The sequence below is a fragment of the Amphiura filiformis genome, chromosome 8, assembly GCF_039555335.1.
Source record: "Amphiura filiformis chromosome 8, Afil_fr2py, whole genome shotgun sequence".
In the NCBI taxonomy this organism is placed as follows: domain Eukaryota; kingdom Metazoa; phylum Echinodermata; class Ophiuroidea; order Amphilepidida; family Amphiuridae; genus Amphiura; species Amphiura filiformis.
The window spans coordinates 60,279,394-60,299,200 of NC_092635.1; the positions used below are offsets into that span (position 1 = coordinate 60,279,394).

Below are 19,807 nucleotides of genomic sequence, written 5' to 3' on the forward strand. Positions count from 1 at the left end.
GCCGCACTCAATTTATCCATTTCCGCATTCTTCCTGGAAGTTGAAACCAAACCTGTCTACAGTAAGTGTCTGTTTTTAACCCATCCATTTTCTCATTGCACTAAATTCTCATAAAACCCCCTCAAGGTGGAGAATTCGGGTTGAAAGAGCACTAAGAGAATGGGCTTGAGTTACATGTACAGGGGGCAAACAGGGTCAGAGATCAGCAAGCGAGGGAGCCGTCAAAATGTGATTACATGGTGTTTGGGGATGGGACCTGCAGGAAGGCAGAGGTCTTGGTAGTGAGCCGTGGTTCCAGGCTATAGCAAGTTTACTTCATACAGTTTGTCTGTAAAGCATGGCTTCAAATATATTATTTCAACTGGAATATGTTGTAAATTCAATATTCTTTTTCTTTCAGACCTGGAACACCATTATTGTGGCTGGCATAAATGACGTAACAAATCCTCTGAAATAATCTGAATTTATAAACACTTTCTCTTTCAATTAATCAAGGCTTAAAGGTCCTAATTCCTTTGATTTATAAATTCAAAAGTGTTCATGTGTCCTTTTCAATAACTTCTTATGTTTCAATAAATTTAAGAGCTGCATTTTTGTCGTTTGGCAGGAAAAACCTCATGTGTCATTGGCCCATGAACATGCTTAAAAACCTCCTATGTAACTGGTTGGAAATTTTGTTTTAAACATGTTCAGGGGCCACAAACACATAGGAGGTTTTTCCAGCCCAACGACGAAATGAAAAACATATTTTTTGGCAATTAGACATAATTTTATGATGAAAATATTGATGCGGATGAAAAATTCTTACTTCTGCTTGAATCTGTAACTTGTGAAAAAGAAGAACAATTATAGCAATAATGACTCATTGATCCACTTCTAAAAATGCAATCAAAATGAATTACAATTTATATGAATGATAATAAATATGAATGGTAATAACGACAATTTAGACCCGAACTACTACTACTACTGCACCACCATGTTTAGCATGGCTAACATATTGCCTGCAAAGATAATTACATGCTATGCTTGCTTACATACAAATAATTCTGGATTATCATTCATTCATTCTTTCATTAATTGGCTTAACATTTTGCTCTGGATACATTACCAATTCATCACGTCACAATATTATTGCTCTACTAGGTCATGATGTTGTGTGTCATATATGTGGAATGGAGGCAATAGAGTATTGCAACCTGGATGAAAACATGGTTGGGGATTGTTTAGAACATTAGCAACCGGACGGAACCGGCGGTCAACCGCCGGTAGAGTTTTGATTTCATCCCTTAGAATTTTGTTGCAAGAATCAATCTAGATTCTTGGAATTTTTGAGGAATCATTTGAAAGAAATATATCCTGTGCAGACTAAAAATTCCCAAGAATCATAGTTGGTTCCTTTTATACAAATCTTCATTACAAGAATTTTTGTGTGAATTGAATTACGAATTTGCTTCGAAATTCTAGAGAGGACTGTTGGAAAACAGTTAGAAAATTAATGTATTTGTCCCAGTTTTGCTTTGGGCAGTTAATAGAATTAATAATTTTGATTAATTTCGCCCTGATTTCACTATTATGAGTCAAGCTTTAAAATTGCATAACACTACCAATCAGAGTGAAGAGAGATGCATGTATTTAGGTTATTCTGTAAATCCAGCCTACATCTTTCACTTCATTTTAGTACAGTCCAACATCCCTTATCAGGACCTCTTTTATCCGGATCTTTCTGTTTTCCGGCTGTGTGATCTTCATAAGGAAAACCTGTATTTAATGCTCTGATACCTTAATTGAATGCTCTAAAGCATTCAGAAGGACATCATTGTTGCATACAGAAGCCCTACTTAAATAAAATATATCTTGGTGTTATTAGTATTAGTACTATTACCCCTACTGAGTAGGGGTAATAGTACTTGAGGACATTCAATGCAGTACTAGTATTTGGTTCCATCATAGACCCTGGTTCCATCATGGCTAGAGGTTGGACTGTACAATATGTGGAGGAAAAATCTTGATGACAATATTACTAATTTTGTGGATATGAGGCTAAAAAGGTAGGCAAAGAAAATATCAATTAATGTATAAGGTATAAGCTGGTATCAAAAGCAGGAATTCAGTCCTAAAGACAACTTTTGTCATCCATCATATTTTGTACAAAATTATGACAAGTTTATCGATCTCTCAGACTACAAAATTAATATCCATCTCTCCATGACGCCCATCATACGTTATGAAATACTTCTTAAAAGCAACATGCAGAAATGTACATACATGTCTGCAAAAATGTTCTTGGGAAACTATTTGTGAGAACGACCCACATGCCTCCCTATGTCATCACCAGCACACAGCCTTGCTCGCTGGCTCGGTGGGTGTGTATACCGCCACAGGGTAACTATGACAATATTACACACACACAGACCTGACTGAATTTCCTCACAAAATGGTGGACGCAGAAGGATTAAGTGGTTATGATATCGCAGAGTAATGTAATATTGGTTTACATCAATGTGCCCGCTGTACATGATCTGATTTCAACTGCTTACGGTGCAATATCAACTTGCACCTTTTTTGTAGGGCTATCACCTACTTGGTTTCTTTGATGGCGTTCATACTATATGGCATTTATTATGAAAAACTTGTTACAACTCAAAAATTGATGTTGATTGATAATCACTAGAATCTCACAAAAACTCATCTGCAGCGACACAGTTGTCTCATAGTCATAGAATGGACGGTTGAATTGCGGTTAAAGTGATAATGTGTGATTTGCATTAAAATTAGTGCTGTAATCGATTGTCGTAAGTATCGATAGTCGGAAAATACATAGACTTCCGACATGTCGAAACACTCAATGTCAGTATCGATACACAAACGACATGGCACACATTGCCAAAGTCATGTAAAATTGCGGATTTGCAATACCACTTTCGTTTGTTTGATGCATGATCCATGTAGTTTTAGCTGTTAGGCTTCAATACACTTGTTGTTAACTTGTTTCTGGAACTTACTGATAATAAAATTGGTAAACTCAAATCCGTGTTTCAAACTGCGTGAGTATCGATAATAGTATCGACATGTCGGATGTTTGCCTCCCGACATATCGATACCCAGAAAGCTTATCGATTACAGCACTATTAAAAATAGATTTCTATTTAAATGTTAGTTTTCACTGATAGCTACTGATTGCATTGTCCCCTTCTAATTTCGAGCCAAACAAATGAGGTAAAATGAAGAAAATTGGTATTTCATTCCAGCGCCTACAGTGTGTGTATTTAGCTCGCCGATTATTATTACCATGATTATCGGGAACTTCAGCAGTTGATGGGATTCAAACAAGATGTATAAGACAAATAGCTATATACAGTGCGACGTACAGCGCCTACAATGCGTGTATAATCTCACCAATCGTATTATTTATCATGATTATTGGCGGAGCTAACGCAGCGCATAGGATGTACAAACAAGACATACTACGAATAGCGATATGCATACAGTTTATTATACGGTACATCACTGATTTAATATACACAAGCAGGCGATGTATTTATTCACCACTCGATCGGTGAGCTCAGAATAAAACTGCGGATACCGGTTTTATTATAGGCCTAAATGTTAAATTCTACTGTAATTAAAGCACTTCAGGCTTGGTCTTTCACATGGAATTTATGTACACCAATGGCCATTAGGGACGCACCATTAGACTTCAAGGGGGTGGGGAGGAAGTTTCATGAAAAAAAAAAACTTCCCCCACTACATGAGCAAAAAAACAAACTTTCCCTACCAACAGTAAAAAAAAAAAAAAAAAAAACCTTTCCACCCCAAACTGTAAAATTAAAAAAAAAAAAAAAAAAAAAAAACTTGTCGCCTTTGGCAGCGAAAAAAAAACCCAACCGCCGCCTTTGGCGTAAAAAAAAAATCTTGCCCGACCCAAACTTCCTCCACCCCCTTGAAGTCTAATGGTGCGTCCCTTACAATGCTTCAAGAAGTAGAAATTCAAAAAAATTGAGGGCATTGCTGTGGAGCAAATCACACATTATAGCTTTAATGAGCAGTGTCATAGGGATATTCCATCAAAGTTGATGTCCAAATAAATCTCCTGTCTTAAAGTTAAAGCTTTAAATTAATCTGTTTGTTTTACCCTAATCATTTTTCATCTCCATTTCCTTCCCTATTTAATAACCCAGCTTCAACATTTTAATACAAACGGAAAGTCATCAACATGATTCCATTACCCAAGTATTTCCTCAATCACCTCCAATGACCCCAACCCTTGACACCTGAAATGTTCCATGCACTTTTATTGAGCTCAAACCTCCTCTGCACTTGACACCCAGTCCTACTCAACACAAAACTAGGGCCTAACTTTCCTCTCATTTTGATGGCAAATTGGGGAGCTTCGCTCACACATGGAACCTTGACCCTCTTAACTACGGTACTAAGGAAAAGTTGTTGTTGTTGATCCCCTATTTCTTTTCACTCCCACTACTTGGAAGAGGTTCACTTCTGATGGACTACTCAAAACTGGTGTCCATCTGGGATGTTATTGCTCCCAATTAGCCTTCATAGAAGACTCAAAAAGTCTAAAACCCAGTACACACAAAAGTGACACAATGTGCTGGTTGAACTTGGTAGAGATTTGGTATAGGACTAGAGGTCCAGGTTGTCCCCAACTGAGGTCAATCAGGTCCACTAAGGCCAGCAGCTGCTGGGCAAGTGTGCATGTGCCATGTTAATGGGTTAAAATGCTAATGATAATACAAAGTGTATTATACAACATGAATCATCAATGCAACCAGGGCATGCCCCTCTCTGCTTCCTCCAAGAATAGAGGGAAAGAAACCACTTAAAATTTTAAGGGGAGGGGTGATACCAGGAAAATTAACTACTATTTTTCTTTAAATGCTATGTACCAAGCCAAGGTGTTTAGAATTATTCTAAATATATTCCCTAACCCTAACCGCCTGAGGGCTTTTTGGCGATGGGAAGGGAAAGAAGGAAAGAATAAAGAGAGAAAAGAAGGAAAGAAGTTGTTTGCTCTGGGTGGGATTCGAACCCGAGACCCCTCGCATGCCAAGCACTCGGTCGGCGACACTTTGCCACGGGTCTTGGGCCGCTGGCCAGCTAAACCGTGCCTATATATCACTTAGGGCGATTGCGTCATCACACCACGTGGGATGCATGCACAAACAGCGCATATATCAAGTAGTATTTTGTAGCATTCAGGAGCGTTAGGGTTAAGGAAGCCTATACTGAGTTTCGATAGTGGTAACCTAACCCTAACCGCCTAAGGGCTTTTTGGCGACGGGAAGGGAAAGAAGGAAAGAATAAAGAGAGAAAAGAAGGAAAGAAGTTGTTTGCTCTGGGTGGGATTGAACCCGAGACCCCTCGCATGCCAAGCACTCGGTCGGCGACACTTTGCCACAGGTCCACGGGTCTTGGGCTTCGCTGGCCAGCGAAACCGTGCCTATATATCACTTAGAGGCGATTGCGTCATCACACCACGTGGGATGCTGCACGAACAGCGCATATATCAAGTAGTATTTTGTAGCATTCAGGAGGATTAGGGTTAATGGTTGTACTTGACAACAATCTCTCCTGAACCCTCTATACCACACTGGGAATACGACCTCTCTTGACTACGTTTGATCAATGTCTAGTAATCACCTTAATGGACATATGGTATTATTATGGATTACTAACTGATTAGCTTCACATCCTCATTTTACAAATAGTATCACAATGTTTACAGGAAAACTAGTTTCCCCATCTTGATTTTCCATTTTTGCCCTCAATATATTTAGGCTAATGTATTTATGCAATTTCATAGTTTTGTTTTGGCCTGAATTGGATGACATACTAACCTACACAAGGGACTCACACATATCCCAAAATTCTGTTTCCTCAAGCTGATATGAAATTTATTTTGAAATAACACAATGCTGATGTAATGGCTTCATGAAAATGCACCCCTCTGTGAACCACAGGTTCAAACAGCAAATTCCATTATGAATTCTGGTTACCAGAGAAGATACAGAAAAGCTGCCTTATATTCTTCTAACCAAAGTTTGATCCAATGGCATCCAGAATCTGACACAGCAGCTATTAATGTGCAAGGATCCTCCGATAAACAAGTTAACATGGTAGGGGGAACATAGGTTAATTACAAAATAGCAGGAGTTGATAGCTTCCAGGTTTGCACTAATGTTAATATCACTGGTCACATGGCAGCTATACATCATATGGCAGCCATTGGATGATACTGAACTTGCCTTTGTTTGTTTGTGGAAGCCGACCCTGTCACTGCTGATTACCCCCAAGTGCATGTCATTTAGGGATCTTGTAAAAAGTTCAAAACTTTGGGGAACACCCTATGACTGATCTTGGAGGATCGGGAGGATGCTTTGATCTGGTTGCTTGAACTATTCCTGGTATGACTAGCTACCAGAGGTTCATGTACACGTGTGTAGCCATCTGGAATATTGTACACAATCCTATTCATAAAAAGTTTCTGGATGAAGCGTGTCAAATGACAATACAGAGATATTGATGTAGTGAATGAAAATATTAAGGCCTATACCCAACCTAAAATCGGGCATATAGTAATGGACCTTTCCTGGGGAACTTCCTGTAAAAACCTCGAAATTCAATACCATGAAATTGGCCAAAACCAACTTCAACTGGACTGAAAGAAACAACTACACATTTGTCTTCCCACATATATCTTCCCACAAGATAATAGGCCTAGGCGTATTGCATTTTATCTCACATGTGACTTGCTGATGAAACCCGCCATAAGTCGCACTCAGCCATTTCGAGATACGGCGAATCAAAAGTTGGGAAAGGGGTGAAAAACCTCGCAGATTTAACTTTTTATTATTTTTCGATTCCTTAATATGTTTACTTTAACCTACCACTGAAAACAAAATATTCTTTTATATCTAAAGCACCCAAATCTAGCATTTTCTGAGCCAAACCAAGTCCTTAACATGTCATTTTACAACTTAAAGCCACTTTTCTTGCATTTGCCTTTTCTTTATGTTTCCCTTGTAAACCCCCTTCCCACTGAAAGACCGTAGAATGAGGACCACATGTCCTAGAACCTTAATTTTGGTGTCAAATGAAAGCTGAACACCTATACTAACTGATGACATCAAACACTTACCAAATTATCAAATTTAGTGTCTGGTTTTGTGGGAGCAGGTCACATGTATTATGCAAAGTAGCTAACGTACTTAATTACCATATTTTGTGATGAAAACTACTGGAATTTGAAGACCTCCAATTGCCTGCCAAATTGCCTTTTCCAAATCGCACCAATATATGCCTTACCAGTTTCAAAAAACCAGGAATCATTCGGGAGACATAAAAATAAGGCTCCTAACATCCAACTGGCCTTTTAGTATTCATTATCAGTAACTCCATAAAGCTAAAAATTTCCTGTATAAACTTATGTCCAAAGAAACCTTAATCAAATTAAAAATATATATCTACATGTAAATCTATAGCCTATTAAGTCCATTTTCAAAGTAATTATTTATATTCTCAAAAAGATGTCTGTCAAAATGAGACACAATGAAGTCGTCATCATACAAACACGGAACACCCCACAGCCTTAAGGTGGTACTACCCCCCCTGATAAATTTTGAGACTAATTTTGTGTTTTTCTCAAAAAATAACTACACACTGGTTAGGTAATAAAAGTTACGTATATAGGGGCAAGGAATCCAATTACTTCATTGAAATTTGAGTAATTCGAGACAAGTGGTTTATTACATGTATATATAATATATATGTTATGAAATGAGGTACATTCTAGTGATAACTCTTTTCTTGTCATAAATAATATACCGCTTGTCTTGAGTCACTGAAATTCCAGTGTAGCAACTGGATTCCCTGACCCTATAATATACATAACTTTTGTTACCAGTGTGTTATTAGTTTTTGAGAAAAATGCAAAATTAGTCACAAAATTTATCAGGGGGTGTAGTACCACCTTAAAATCTGTGAAATGCAGTGATGAATCCATACACATTCAATCCTATCATTGTAAATTTAGCCAGCTATGGATCCCCTCCCACTTCTGAACCTTTTACTATCCATTTCCAGAAAGCATTAAAACCACAAAACTATTGAGACTTCTTTGAATTTGAGTGCTAACGATTAGGGGTATAGTATACAAATATTTACTGCTCATGAGTGATCTGGTGGAATCTATTGTCCCCGAGGTGAACTGGAGACCGTGAGCCTACTATTTTCCCGAGACCTGCGAGGGAAAATAGTAGGCTCATGGTCTCCAGTTCACCGAGGCGACCAATAGATTCCACCAGATCCCGAATTAAGAGCAGTAAATATTTGATTTATATCCTTCATTAATATATTCTTTGTTCACTAATCCTGATGTAACTCAAATTATGGCATGAAACCGCTGTATTTTAGTTGCACTTCTGTGCTGCTTGTGTGCTTCGTAATGGTAAGACAACATGACTTGCGACACATTAATACCCCAGAACCGGCTATGATATCCCGTGTATGTGGCGAGTTGCACGGACCACTAGGAACTGCAACGTGGATATGAGGTCATACGGGCTCAGAGGGGGATAGTAAAGCTATTTCCCGGGGAGATAGTACTTTGAATAGTACCTCGTTACCTCATCAATCGGCTTTTTGACTGTTTTGCAAAATAGCAAAACTATTTTTGGTCACATGACACTCGTTTAACCAATTAACGAACGAGAATATATTAATGAAGGATATAATACCACCTTAAAGCCTGATGTTTTTAGTATTTAACAAGACACGGCACAGCCTGAGACCGATGTTACTATTAGCAAGACAAGATGAATTATGCGATGGTGGGTTTGTTTAGGCTATTCACCTCTGACAGGGGATACTGCCAGATCTCTTCATTTCCTCTTTTCCTGTGATGCTCCCATCAGAACGACAGAACTCAGCCCTTCACATTCTAAACTGATTCAGCCTTCTTGCTATTCAAAGTCGGATTTGTTAGCTTGAAAAGTTGCGACTCAATCAAGCAACTTACTACACCCCTTGATAAATTTGTGTCTATTTTTGCATTTTTCTCAAGAACTAATAACACAGTGGTAACAAAAGTTATGTATATTATAGGGGCAAGGAATCCAATTACAAATCAGTGGAATTTCAGTGACCCAAGACAAGCGGTTCGTTATTTATGATAAGAAATAAGGTACCGTTAGGATGTACCTCATTTACTATCATATACACTGAACCGCTTGTCTTGGGTCACTGAAATTTCAGTGTAGCAATTGGATTCCTTGTCCCAATAATATACATAAATTTTATTACCAATTTGTTATTATTTTTTGAGAAAATTGAACAAATAGTCACAAATTTACCACAGGGGTGTAGAACCCCCTTAAGTCGTCACATTTTAAAAATACATGCTTAAGTGCCAAATCATAGCCCATCAAATACACCTCAATGGCTTATGATCAAGGGCCAAATATCGCTGGTTGGTGGACTGGACTTGGCCCACTGGCCGCAAGTAAACCTCCTGTGCTAAAATGTCCTTCAACATTGGGAGTTACAGTTTAGGGCTACTTGAATTCAGTCCCATCTTTAAGTCAGAATTCCTTCACATTACGCTCAGAAAGTAACACAAATGAAAAAGTTTAGAAATTTCACAAATAATGTTGATTATGTTTCTCATATGTGACCATCCAGCACAACTGAGCCCTGAAGTTGCCAATCATCATTTTTGAGATATTCATCCAAAATATTCTGCTTGAAATTAGTTTTAAAATGATGTATATCATGTCTATAGTACTTGACATTTAGGTAGTGAAAATCAATAAAACAGTCAATAAATCCTTTGTTTCCTATTGTTTATTGTTAAGTTCAATGGAGCATATCTCAATAGTGGCACTGGAGACATCCAGGCTCAGTTGTGGTGGATGGTCACATATGGCCTTAAAAAAGATACAATGTTATTTTGAACCAATTCCATTACAGACTGGGGGGAATGGGGTCAGCTAAATGTAACAACTTACATTAATAAATAGGACATCATCAATTTTTTGTGCTAAACTTGTATCAAGTTAAAACAATATAAGCAAAATAATAATCCTTTTTTTTCCATTTTATTTGAACATTAGCTAAGGTAACCTTTCTGTTACAAATTTCATTTTATTTTTTTGAGTTTTATTCCCAAACCATCCATCATTTCGGTAAAAACTGCCAGGAATTTGTTTTAAAACAACACTCATTTTCCCCTTTTCCCCCCATCTTTCAAAAACAGACAGCTTAGTAACTAGTTACAAGATGTATACCATGCAGGTGTGCACGATCTACATTTTGAAATCCGCCGCATACAATTCTTTGGCAATTCTCACTCTTCCTCCCATCAATACAATTTCTTCCTGCTTAGCTTTTGAAATACAAGGTTGATAGCCTAACCGTGTAAAACCCACTAGATATTGCGTTTCATCTCCTGGGAGAGACACAAGACTCATCCGCTTGTGAGTCGTCCTTACCGTATCTCTCCAACGCTTTACAGGACTCGAGATAATCCACAGCGACACGGCACATCATGATTTTAGTTGTTTTGTTGTTTGAAACACTAGGACTATCGGCTACAGTTCAGGAGATCGAATAGTGCAAAGTGGCTACGCGTTTGCGTCTGTTGGATGTGAACGACCTGGTATTAATTTGGTATAGCGCTACTCCGCCCCGGTAAATTACCATCAAACACACCCCAAGTCACTTAACAAATTAATAACATTTAATAAAAATGTTTGAAATTGCCTTTTGAGAAGCTGTAAAGGACCTGTCTTATTTGCTAAATTGAGAGGCCAGCCAGAGCTGTTTAATTCTGATTCGCCAAAGATGCGATATTCAATACAACAACACACTCTGTGAACGGGTTTACTTTACTGAAATAATGTGTGGTGTTAAATACGGATGCCGATGATACCATAAACACTGGTAATTGCAATTAGTCTCAAGTTTCATCTCGAGACGCAAAATTGGCCTGTGACATATGAACTAATAACGTGTGCTATGATCTTCCTCGATATCAAAAATTATATTGCTTACTGCAACTTGCCACAATTATTTAGGTGTCTGGATCCAGCCAGTGTAATTTGTGCAGAGCATTTAACCCTCTGAGCACTATATGTCGATCTAACATTGCCTCTGATTGGTCAATTACATGGCATCTTCACTTTAATCACCAATCAGAATGGAGCTTTGCAAAAAATTCACCCCAATTTTTTTGTGTGATGAAATTATTCTAACAATGTTGCTGATTGGTTCAATTGATAATGAAAACTTCTTTTTGGCCAATCGGCAGGTAGTTCTCATGGTGTTTTAAGTAACATGATTTTATTGTGTGATTGCTATTTTCACACTCATCTCGAGGTTAATTTCAGAACTCAAACTTTTTTTCAAAGTATGGAAATATTTTGGACATTGGGGTTTGATAATTAGACCTGTTTTAAAATTACAAATGAAATATAGTTGGAACTGTAACACAAATACCGCTATATCATGCCTCCTCGTACAGTTTATTTTGCATTTGCAATATTTGCTACATGAAAAGACAATTTAAAAGTTTCACCTATAGTTTGATCAGCTCGTAATAGGCGGGAAATGTTAGGCTTTTACCACTAAGCCGAAAAGTAGACCCACGTTAAGAGTGCTATTTGTCTGGTCTTTATTTTGTGTGTTAGAAAGTAGACCAAGTACAGGACTTGAATTAATAATTTGTGATGCTTCTGGCTAGATGTCACAATTCTCAAAATTAAATATTTTAATATTAATCTGCGATGTTATAAGGCCCACCGATTACGAGCTGATCAAAGAATAGCAGGGTGCAAAACAATGTGTGAAATTGAACAATTTAACAGAAGCTTGATAATCATGAGTAATTATAATTTGCACATACATATTGTGAGTGATTGTCACAACATTTAAAACGTAGACCCTGAAAAAAGAAAACAGTTTAAAATCTGTGAAAGGCAGCAATAAATCCATACACATACCAATCCTATCATTGTAATTTTAGCCAGCTATGGATACCCCTCCACTCCAGAACCTTTTACTATCCATTTCCAGAAAGCATAAAAACCACAAAACTATTGAGACTTCTTTTAATTTGAGTGTTATTGATTAATGGTATGAGATTCAACCTTTACGGCAAAAAATCTTAAAAGTGTGAAAAAGGTGATTTATGAAGCCAATCTGAATATCACACTTAAATACTGTATGCAATACAGTTCCAAGCTTGCAATTAGTACATTTGCACAAATGGATTGCAAAAAAGCACTTTTCAGTGAACACATTAAAAAAAGTGAATCCATCCACACCAATGCACAAAATTAGCAAAAATAATAAATCAGTTTTATTAACACAACAAAGTGCAATGAAATCTAACCTAATATTAATATTATTACCTAGATAAAGGATCTTAAACAGCTGTAATGTCTCTGCACACTGTATATCGTACACATTGCGTGTATTCTAACTTATAGCACACTTTGTGGTACAGTCAGCAAGCACCCTTTTGTCGTAACATATGCGTCACTCTTTTTTAAGCTGATTAACAGTGATAATACAATCTGAATTTGAAGGCAGACTGTAAAGAAAGATGTGGAAGGGGGAAAAACGCACTAAGAGTCATGAACCGAACCAATTTTATCGGGTTTTTTTATATTCTAAGCAAGAACCTCTTCCTGGCACTGGTCTAATGGACCAGCATATGACAAGTTACCATGGTAACATAACATGCATCCAAAATGAATCAAACAAAGCATGAAATATTCCAATTGATATTATAAATAGACCCCCAAAAAAGGCATCTTTAAATTTGTATTGTCAATATAGAATCTGTTAAAACGTAAGTGAAAAGAAAAGAATTTGTTTTAATACAAATTTCAGAAACCGCATATAGCTTCTTACGTTATACATGGTTCATAAATTTGGTAACAGTTGTCTTTGTGGTTGCTCGAAATAAAACTATACTCTGTGCTTTTCTCCATTGTTGATGATTTTTAAATTCATATTTGAAAATGACCTGTGTAAAAGTCACACTTTTCTAGCATCTTTCACCTAATTTGGTCACCAGACCAAAGCAGTGCCCATCGTCTTCTCCTCCAAGCTCTGTGACAAATAACCTTGTCGTACAGTGTAAATAAACAAAAACAGAATATTGCGATTAAAATAGTTTTAAATGTGTCACATAGAATTGGACCATATGAAGCCTGTTCAACCGAGTATTATGTATATTATTACATACACACCGTTAAATATTGGTTGCGATGAACCATGACAAATTGGTTTTGCAAGAAAATCTGTGATATTTAGGCCGAGGCTTTACGATATTAAAAACCGCATAGCATCCCGGTATTAGAGAGTCAAATAGGCGTGTCATTACTGCCCAACGGCTGGCTGGACAACTGGCTCGAGGAATGGTCAGTGGCTTTAGTAAAGGGACACTAACAAGGCCTCTCACTCTTTTAACAGCTTCAATTTATAGCAGCATGTACAGGTCTTAAATGCCATTAGTTAGAAAGTCTTAGACGCAGAAATGAGATAAGCAAATTATGGGTCAGGAGTGATTAGTACTATAAGCCAAACGAGCCTGCTCAGATATATACAGTGCACAAAGAAACTTATGTGTCAGCAATTTAACAAAAATTCTTTTTTTAATTAATTTAATTTCTTTCCCAAGCATGAAAAATATAATTATGAAATTTAAGATGGGAGCTCTGCAGACTATTGGAAGAAAATTAAATGACCTCAAATGTTTAACAAAAAGTATGCCTATGAAAATAATGGCATTTATTGGGTCGCGCGTTTTAAGGTCGCCTCCTTTCGCGTTACATGGGGATTTTTGCATTCGCGACATGATTTTACCTTTACAAATTCATATTTGCTGAAGTATACCCCCTATGGTAGTAAAAGTATACATTTTCTGAAAGGAAATTGCCCAAGGAATCCAAATATGCACTCAGAATTGACACTAGGTGTAAGATAAAAAAGGTAACATTGACTGAAATGTGAATTTTTATATATTTTTAGTCATTCAATGTTTTTTACAATAACATTTTCTGTGGTAACCCTATAGCAAAAATAATGCTATTTCTTGCAGAGCACACTTAGACCCTCACAACAATATCAAATTGCATGGGGTTCATGATTCACCCAAAATAAATATTTCCATCCCAATTTGGTGCAAATTTATAATCGGAAATTTAATCTTTTCACAGATTCCATGTATGTAAGTGTCTTTAGTTGCCCATTATCACCCCAAAAACCTATCTATTTATATCAGACTAACTAAACACATTCCAACATGCTTTTGTGGCAGGAAGAATCACTGAAACAAGTCATCATAATTTACTTAAAAAACATTTAACATACCTGATAAACAACTTGCGTTTACCGAGTAATTAAATATGTCGATGGGAATGCATCTTAAAGATAGTACATGAAATTTATCTATGTCCCATGAAAACAGGCTGATTCTTTCAAACATACATACACAAATATTAGGATTTTAACTTCATAGACTGTAAAAAGTATCTAAAGAGTGCAATTGCACACACTGCATCCACATAGTCCATGCAGGTTGTGTCCGATAGCATGTTTTGATACCAAAATATGATACACAGTCTTTAGGTATGACAGCATCAATTGGCTTTAGGATTGGCTTTGTAGTGATCTGGATTGCCTGAATGTTGTGCAGATTGTACATTTTAGTAGTATCCATTGATGACCTTAGTTCCTGGAGGATACTGATCTTGATGTCCAAATTAAATTCATCTTCATTTTCATGGATTTTCCGATTTATTGGATGCAAAAAGGTCTTTAGCATCATGCTGACATTAATTGACAAAAATGTGCACTCTTAATTACTGGAAGGTATATAGGCCCAACAGTTAACATTATTTGGCTTTTTAAAATAAAATAAATCAATGGACATGAAATATTATTTTAAAAATAATTATTTTCCTACCGATTTGCAAGTTTATAATTGTCACAAAATCACTATGTTATTATTATTTTCTTTATTATCACCTGGTTTGTCCATACTATACATTCATTTACCTACTTGTCAATCATAAAACAATAAAGTAGAATATGTTAGCTTTGTTTTGGTACCAAATTAATAGCCATACACAAAGATTTGACAAAAATATCATCGTTTCTGCAAAAATTGTACTAAAAATGTCAATTTCCCATATAGTTTGTACAGGCGGCGCCGCCTCCGCCGGCGGCGCCTCCGCCTCCACCCCTGTACTTCAAGCTACAAAAAGGTATATCTTCACTTCTGGATGGACTATGGCAATGCCACTTTGCAGGAATATGGCATAATAACACAGCTTTCAAATGAGACCACATGCATTGATCTAGCTTTTGTAATTATGAAAATATATGAGATTAACTGCAGCTTGATACCAAAAAGCGTAACATCTCCACCCTTTTTGGGTGGCGAGTTTAAAACGCGTGACCATTGTTATTATTGCCAAATTATAATTATTATCATCATCATCACCATTGTTAAAATGTGTATGCTCCTTTTTTTATTCAAAACATTAATTAAAATATGTACCGCATTGGTAAATATTTTCCCGCATTGTACTCAAATTGTGACATCACAGACTTTATTTTTACAGTAAATGTTTGGTCTCCATATTTGGGCCATAAAAATAAAACAAAAAGCTCACAATAACAGTTTACAACAGTACAAACTATCCAGTGGAAATGATCCCCATATACCACCTGGCCCTTATGTTTTCCTAATTACTCTCTTGAATTAATTTGTTTTAATTTTGGTCATCAACACTTCAAAAACAAAAGAATCAACCCACTGTCAAGGGCGTCCAATTAATACACTTTGTAATATTTAGCTCTAACACAATTTGACAATAAATTCAATTAGTAATAACCAGCAGCCTTTCCCCTAGACTTGCATACCCTCTCATACCACTAAATGGCTAAACAAATAACGCCAGAGGGGTTGAGAATAAAAATCAAACTAATCGGCCCTCTTTCTTACCAGGTATGCCAATATCAAACGGGATATTGTATTTCATCAGCTCATTTTAATTGCAGATGGTCTCGTTTTGTACGTTTGCTCTGCCGATCAAAATTCAGAGTTTGCTTGCGTCCAGCCCATGTGCCATACAAACGATAGCGGGTCAAAAGAATGAGGTCAAACTGGTTTGGGGATTAAGCAACAAGGTAAGCTTGAACTACAGGTATACAAACTCAGAACCATCTGATCTTGATTAATTAATAATATGTATGATATAGATCACAACACGATGACAAGACAATCCGAAATCAAAGCTTAAAAAAATAAATATATTTAAATAATAGCTTGTTTTGACAGATTGCAAAATGGCAGTTAGTGATTTTTTTTTTTCATTGCACTATGAATAGGGTGATGGGTTGATATATTTCCAATCAAGATGTTTTAATTATCGCATTTCACATTATACAACTTTGGTTGTGTTTAATACACTTGGCTGATCACTAAGTACACGGACAGATAGTGGCACAATAAAACATGATTTATGGTAAAATTTGAAAGGTAATTGGAAACTTTTAAGGGTGCATTTTAAAAGATACAGCAAATTATCAAAATAGCATTTACAATCGAGGCCTAAGTAATCCGACCATTCAAACAAGTCAAAGTACTTCATTAAAATTAAAGATGAGTCGCATTGGAGCTTATTTTAAAGACATGTATAAAGACCAAGTAGTTCCCATAAATTTCAGGTAGACACACTCAAAATTGTCAATCAAGCCAAGAGACAATAATCAACATCAAGGTTAAAACTTCAAAACAGAAGATGCACCCTTAAGTCAACATTGGTGCCACTTTTCTTGTGATATCTAATCTTTAAATCCTACTATCCTATCATTGGCAGTTACCAGTGAGCTGCGGAGATCAGGAAATACAAGCTGAATTACAACCCAATTTGAATTAGCTGCATTTTGCTCTGCATGACAATCAAGTACGACAATCAACTGCGCCGATTAACCAAATATGTAGATCGTTCTCTCGTTTCTCCAAGTTGTTATTAAAACTGCTACCAAGACTGCAACCCCGTTAACTAGATCCCGATTTCTAACTTAATTGGTCAGTAAGTCAATTAATTCATATAGCCTAGAGTATCTCTTACACTACACACTTGAAGTGTTACCAATCCAGTCAAATTCAATTTATGGTCAAGGTTAACCAAATCTTTGATAGCTCATTTGATTCTCGGTTTCAAAAACTGTCTTCCTGTCATTTACACAAAATAACCAACCAACCAGCTAACCAATAATTGACCAACCTCACTCATACCAGTTTTCACCTTGACGTGGCAGTGCGCATTTCATTGAGTGCACCTTCAAATCGATAGCGTCCACACAAAAAGCTGGCGTACACTCGCACACTTAAAAACGCTGCATAGATGCGTACGTAAAAAAGCTACCTCAATGCATTGACGTCACTGCCACATCAGGGAGACAAATGGCATAGGACCTTAAACATGCTCATCTCAGTACTGAGTTCTTTTAAAACTCATTAGGCTTCTACATGAATAGAATGACCTTTGGATGTATTAATTACCAAAACTCATACTCCACAACTTGAGGTCAAATTTTGAGCCATGGTTAAAATGAGAAGTATTGAACTTTGCCACTGGAAGTGAGACCACTAAAAATGACCTCATTTCCAATGGCACAGTTCATTGACCTCCATCCAGCAATCGTATCTCAAATATTTGACCTCGTTCTCAAATATTTGACCTTGTTCTCAAATATTTGACCTCGCGTTGCATACAGGAGGGCAAAGTTCAAAATGCAAATGATGAAAACGCCTGGTTGTAAGTCACGCTCAAAAGGTAGAAAATCGACTTACCCATAATTCCAGCTTCTCTTTCCATAATTCCTTTATGTTTGCGGTTGTGTACTGTGAGTTTTGGCTTCCAACAGAATCATTAACATCATTCTATGAATGGACAAACATAATTACAGAGGTATAAAAGATGGTGTCCTGGCATATGGATTTGTTTGTAATACCTTATACCTACATGTAGGCCTATATACTAGGAACTGGTCATTTTGGGTACCAGCACTGTACTGGGGCAATGGGGCATTATATATACAGTACACTGATACTCCTGCTCAGGCCCGCACATGCAGGATTTTTTTGGGGGTGCTGATTTTGAAAAAAGTGGACTTTTTTTCCAAGGGGGGGGGCGATTTTGTGAAAAGTGGACTTTTTCCCCAAATTTGGACCTTTTTGACCAAAAAGCGTAAAAACCTGCTTTTTTGCTGCTCGTTCATAAATTCTAAAATTTTGGGACTTTTTGTATACTTTTTGCAAATTTGGGAGGTGCGGTCGCCCCCCCCCGTCTGCACGGGCCTCAGAGAGTCCTGCTGAAAACTTCCAGATGTCAGGGACCCAGGTAGGATCTTTCATATACTAGTATTTAAGTGTTCCTCATTTCCCCAAGTTTTAATTTATACTGTTCTAATGAATCCCACAGCAATTAAGAAATTAAAGCAAAGGACAAAAGGGATCTGGAGTACCATACTTGTAAGTTGTAACACAGAGTAGTGGTCACTCTTGGACCTGACCTGAAAGCAATGTTTGGTGTCCTGTATCTGGTCAGGTTGTGGTCACTCATTGCTGAGTGTTGTATGGTTGTAACAAGAAACCTCCACAGCCGGGTCAGTAATGGCTTCCAGACAGGCATGAATGAAAATGGTAATGAATGAGAATGAGAGTAAAGAACTTGAACCTTACACCACTGATAACCAGTGAACCTCATCCTAGGTATGTGTGTGTGTGAGAAGACACACTGGGATGTTAATGAGTGAAGGACAAAGTCTTGAAACACAAGGTACTATACCTAAATGAATGCCAACAAAATTTACTACTGTGCTAGTCAAGCTTCAAAATAACCAGGCACCCAGGAGCCAACAAAAACATATGAACCAAGATGGGTTTGAGCACTCTATAATTCCAAAGTTGGTCACTTGTAAAGTAAACTTGTTATACATGTATGAACCAAGATCTACATTTTTCCAAATAGAGCCTGGTAGTTAAAGCAGGTTTTGTATTGTGTACAACTGATATAGCTCTTTAAAAATGGCTCCTGGTTCACTAGGTAATCACAGGATCAGGAACTGCTTTTTCCAAATGTGTGGCTCCTGGTCCAGATCTGCTTATTTTGAGGCTTGCTAATAGTACATGTTTGTTTGTTTGTTTGTTTATTTCTTCTTTATACTGGGTCCATATTCAGGGGAAAATTTAAGTATTCCCCTGTTCTTCCATATGTACCTGTAGGTAAACCTACTTTAAAACAATTGCAGATGCTTCAAGTTCAATAACAATATAGGCTGTGAAATGCTACCAAGGTTTAAGACTAATAATAACGCAATAATTTCTTTTGTTATGTTCAGTTCAACAAAATTGTTTTGCTTGCCCAAGATCGCAATAGTTGGAGAAAGCTTGTAGTCGCCTGCTCCGCAGCCATCATTTGAAAATAGTAAGCACATAATTATGTACACATACACACCACCACCACACACGAACACCCCATCCTACATACAGATAAACACAAATCAAATGTCACAACAAACACGCGCACAGTGCACTCCCACCCCCACCCCACACAAATACATATGCAAGGCAGCTAGTCAACTGGTATGCCACATTATTCATTCCTGTTTATAGATTGCAGCTTTTGATGAACCAATTTTCCCCAGATTACCCACTTGATCACAACTGCCAGATCCCATCTTCACTACTTTGCCAGTCTCCACC

General features: G+C 37.1%; 1 protein-coding gene across 2 annotated transcripts in view; it reads right to left on the bottom strand.

Moving 5' to 3' along the window:
• Window positions 1–19,807, bottom strand: part of LOC140159308 (transcription factor 7-like 2) — a 111,804-nt gene that overhangs the window by 39,185 nt on the left and 52,812 nt on the right. The window contains exon 4 of one of the 2 annotated variants that reach the window (XM_072182733.1): window positions 17,894–17,983. The exons of the other annotated variant lie outside the window; for it this stretch is intronic. Within the exon in view, the coding sequence (XP_072038834.1) occupies window positions 17,894–17,983 (90 nt within the window). The remainder of the gene's footprint in view (window positions 1–17,893; window positions 17,984–19,807) is intronic. 2 annotated transcript variants of the gene reach the window in all.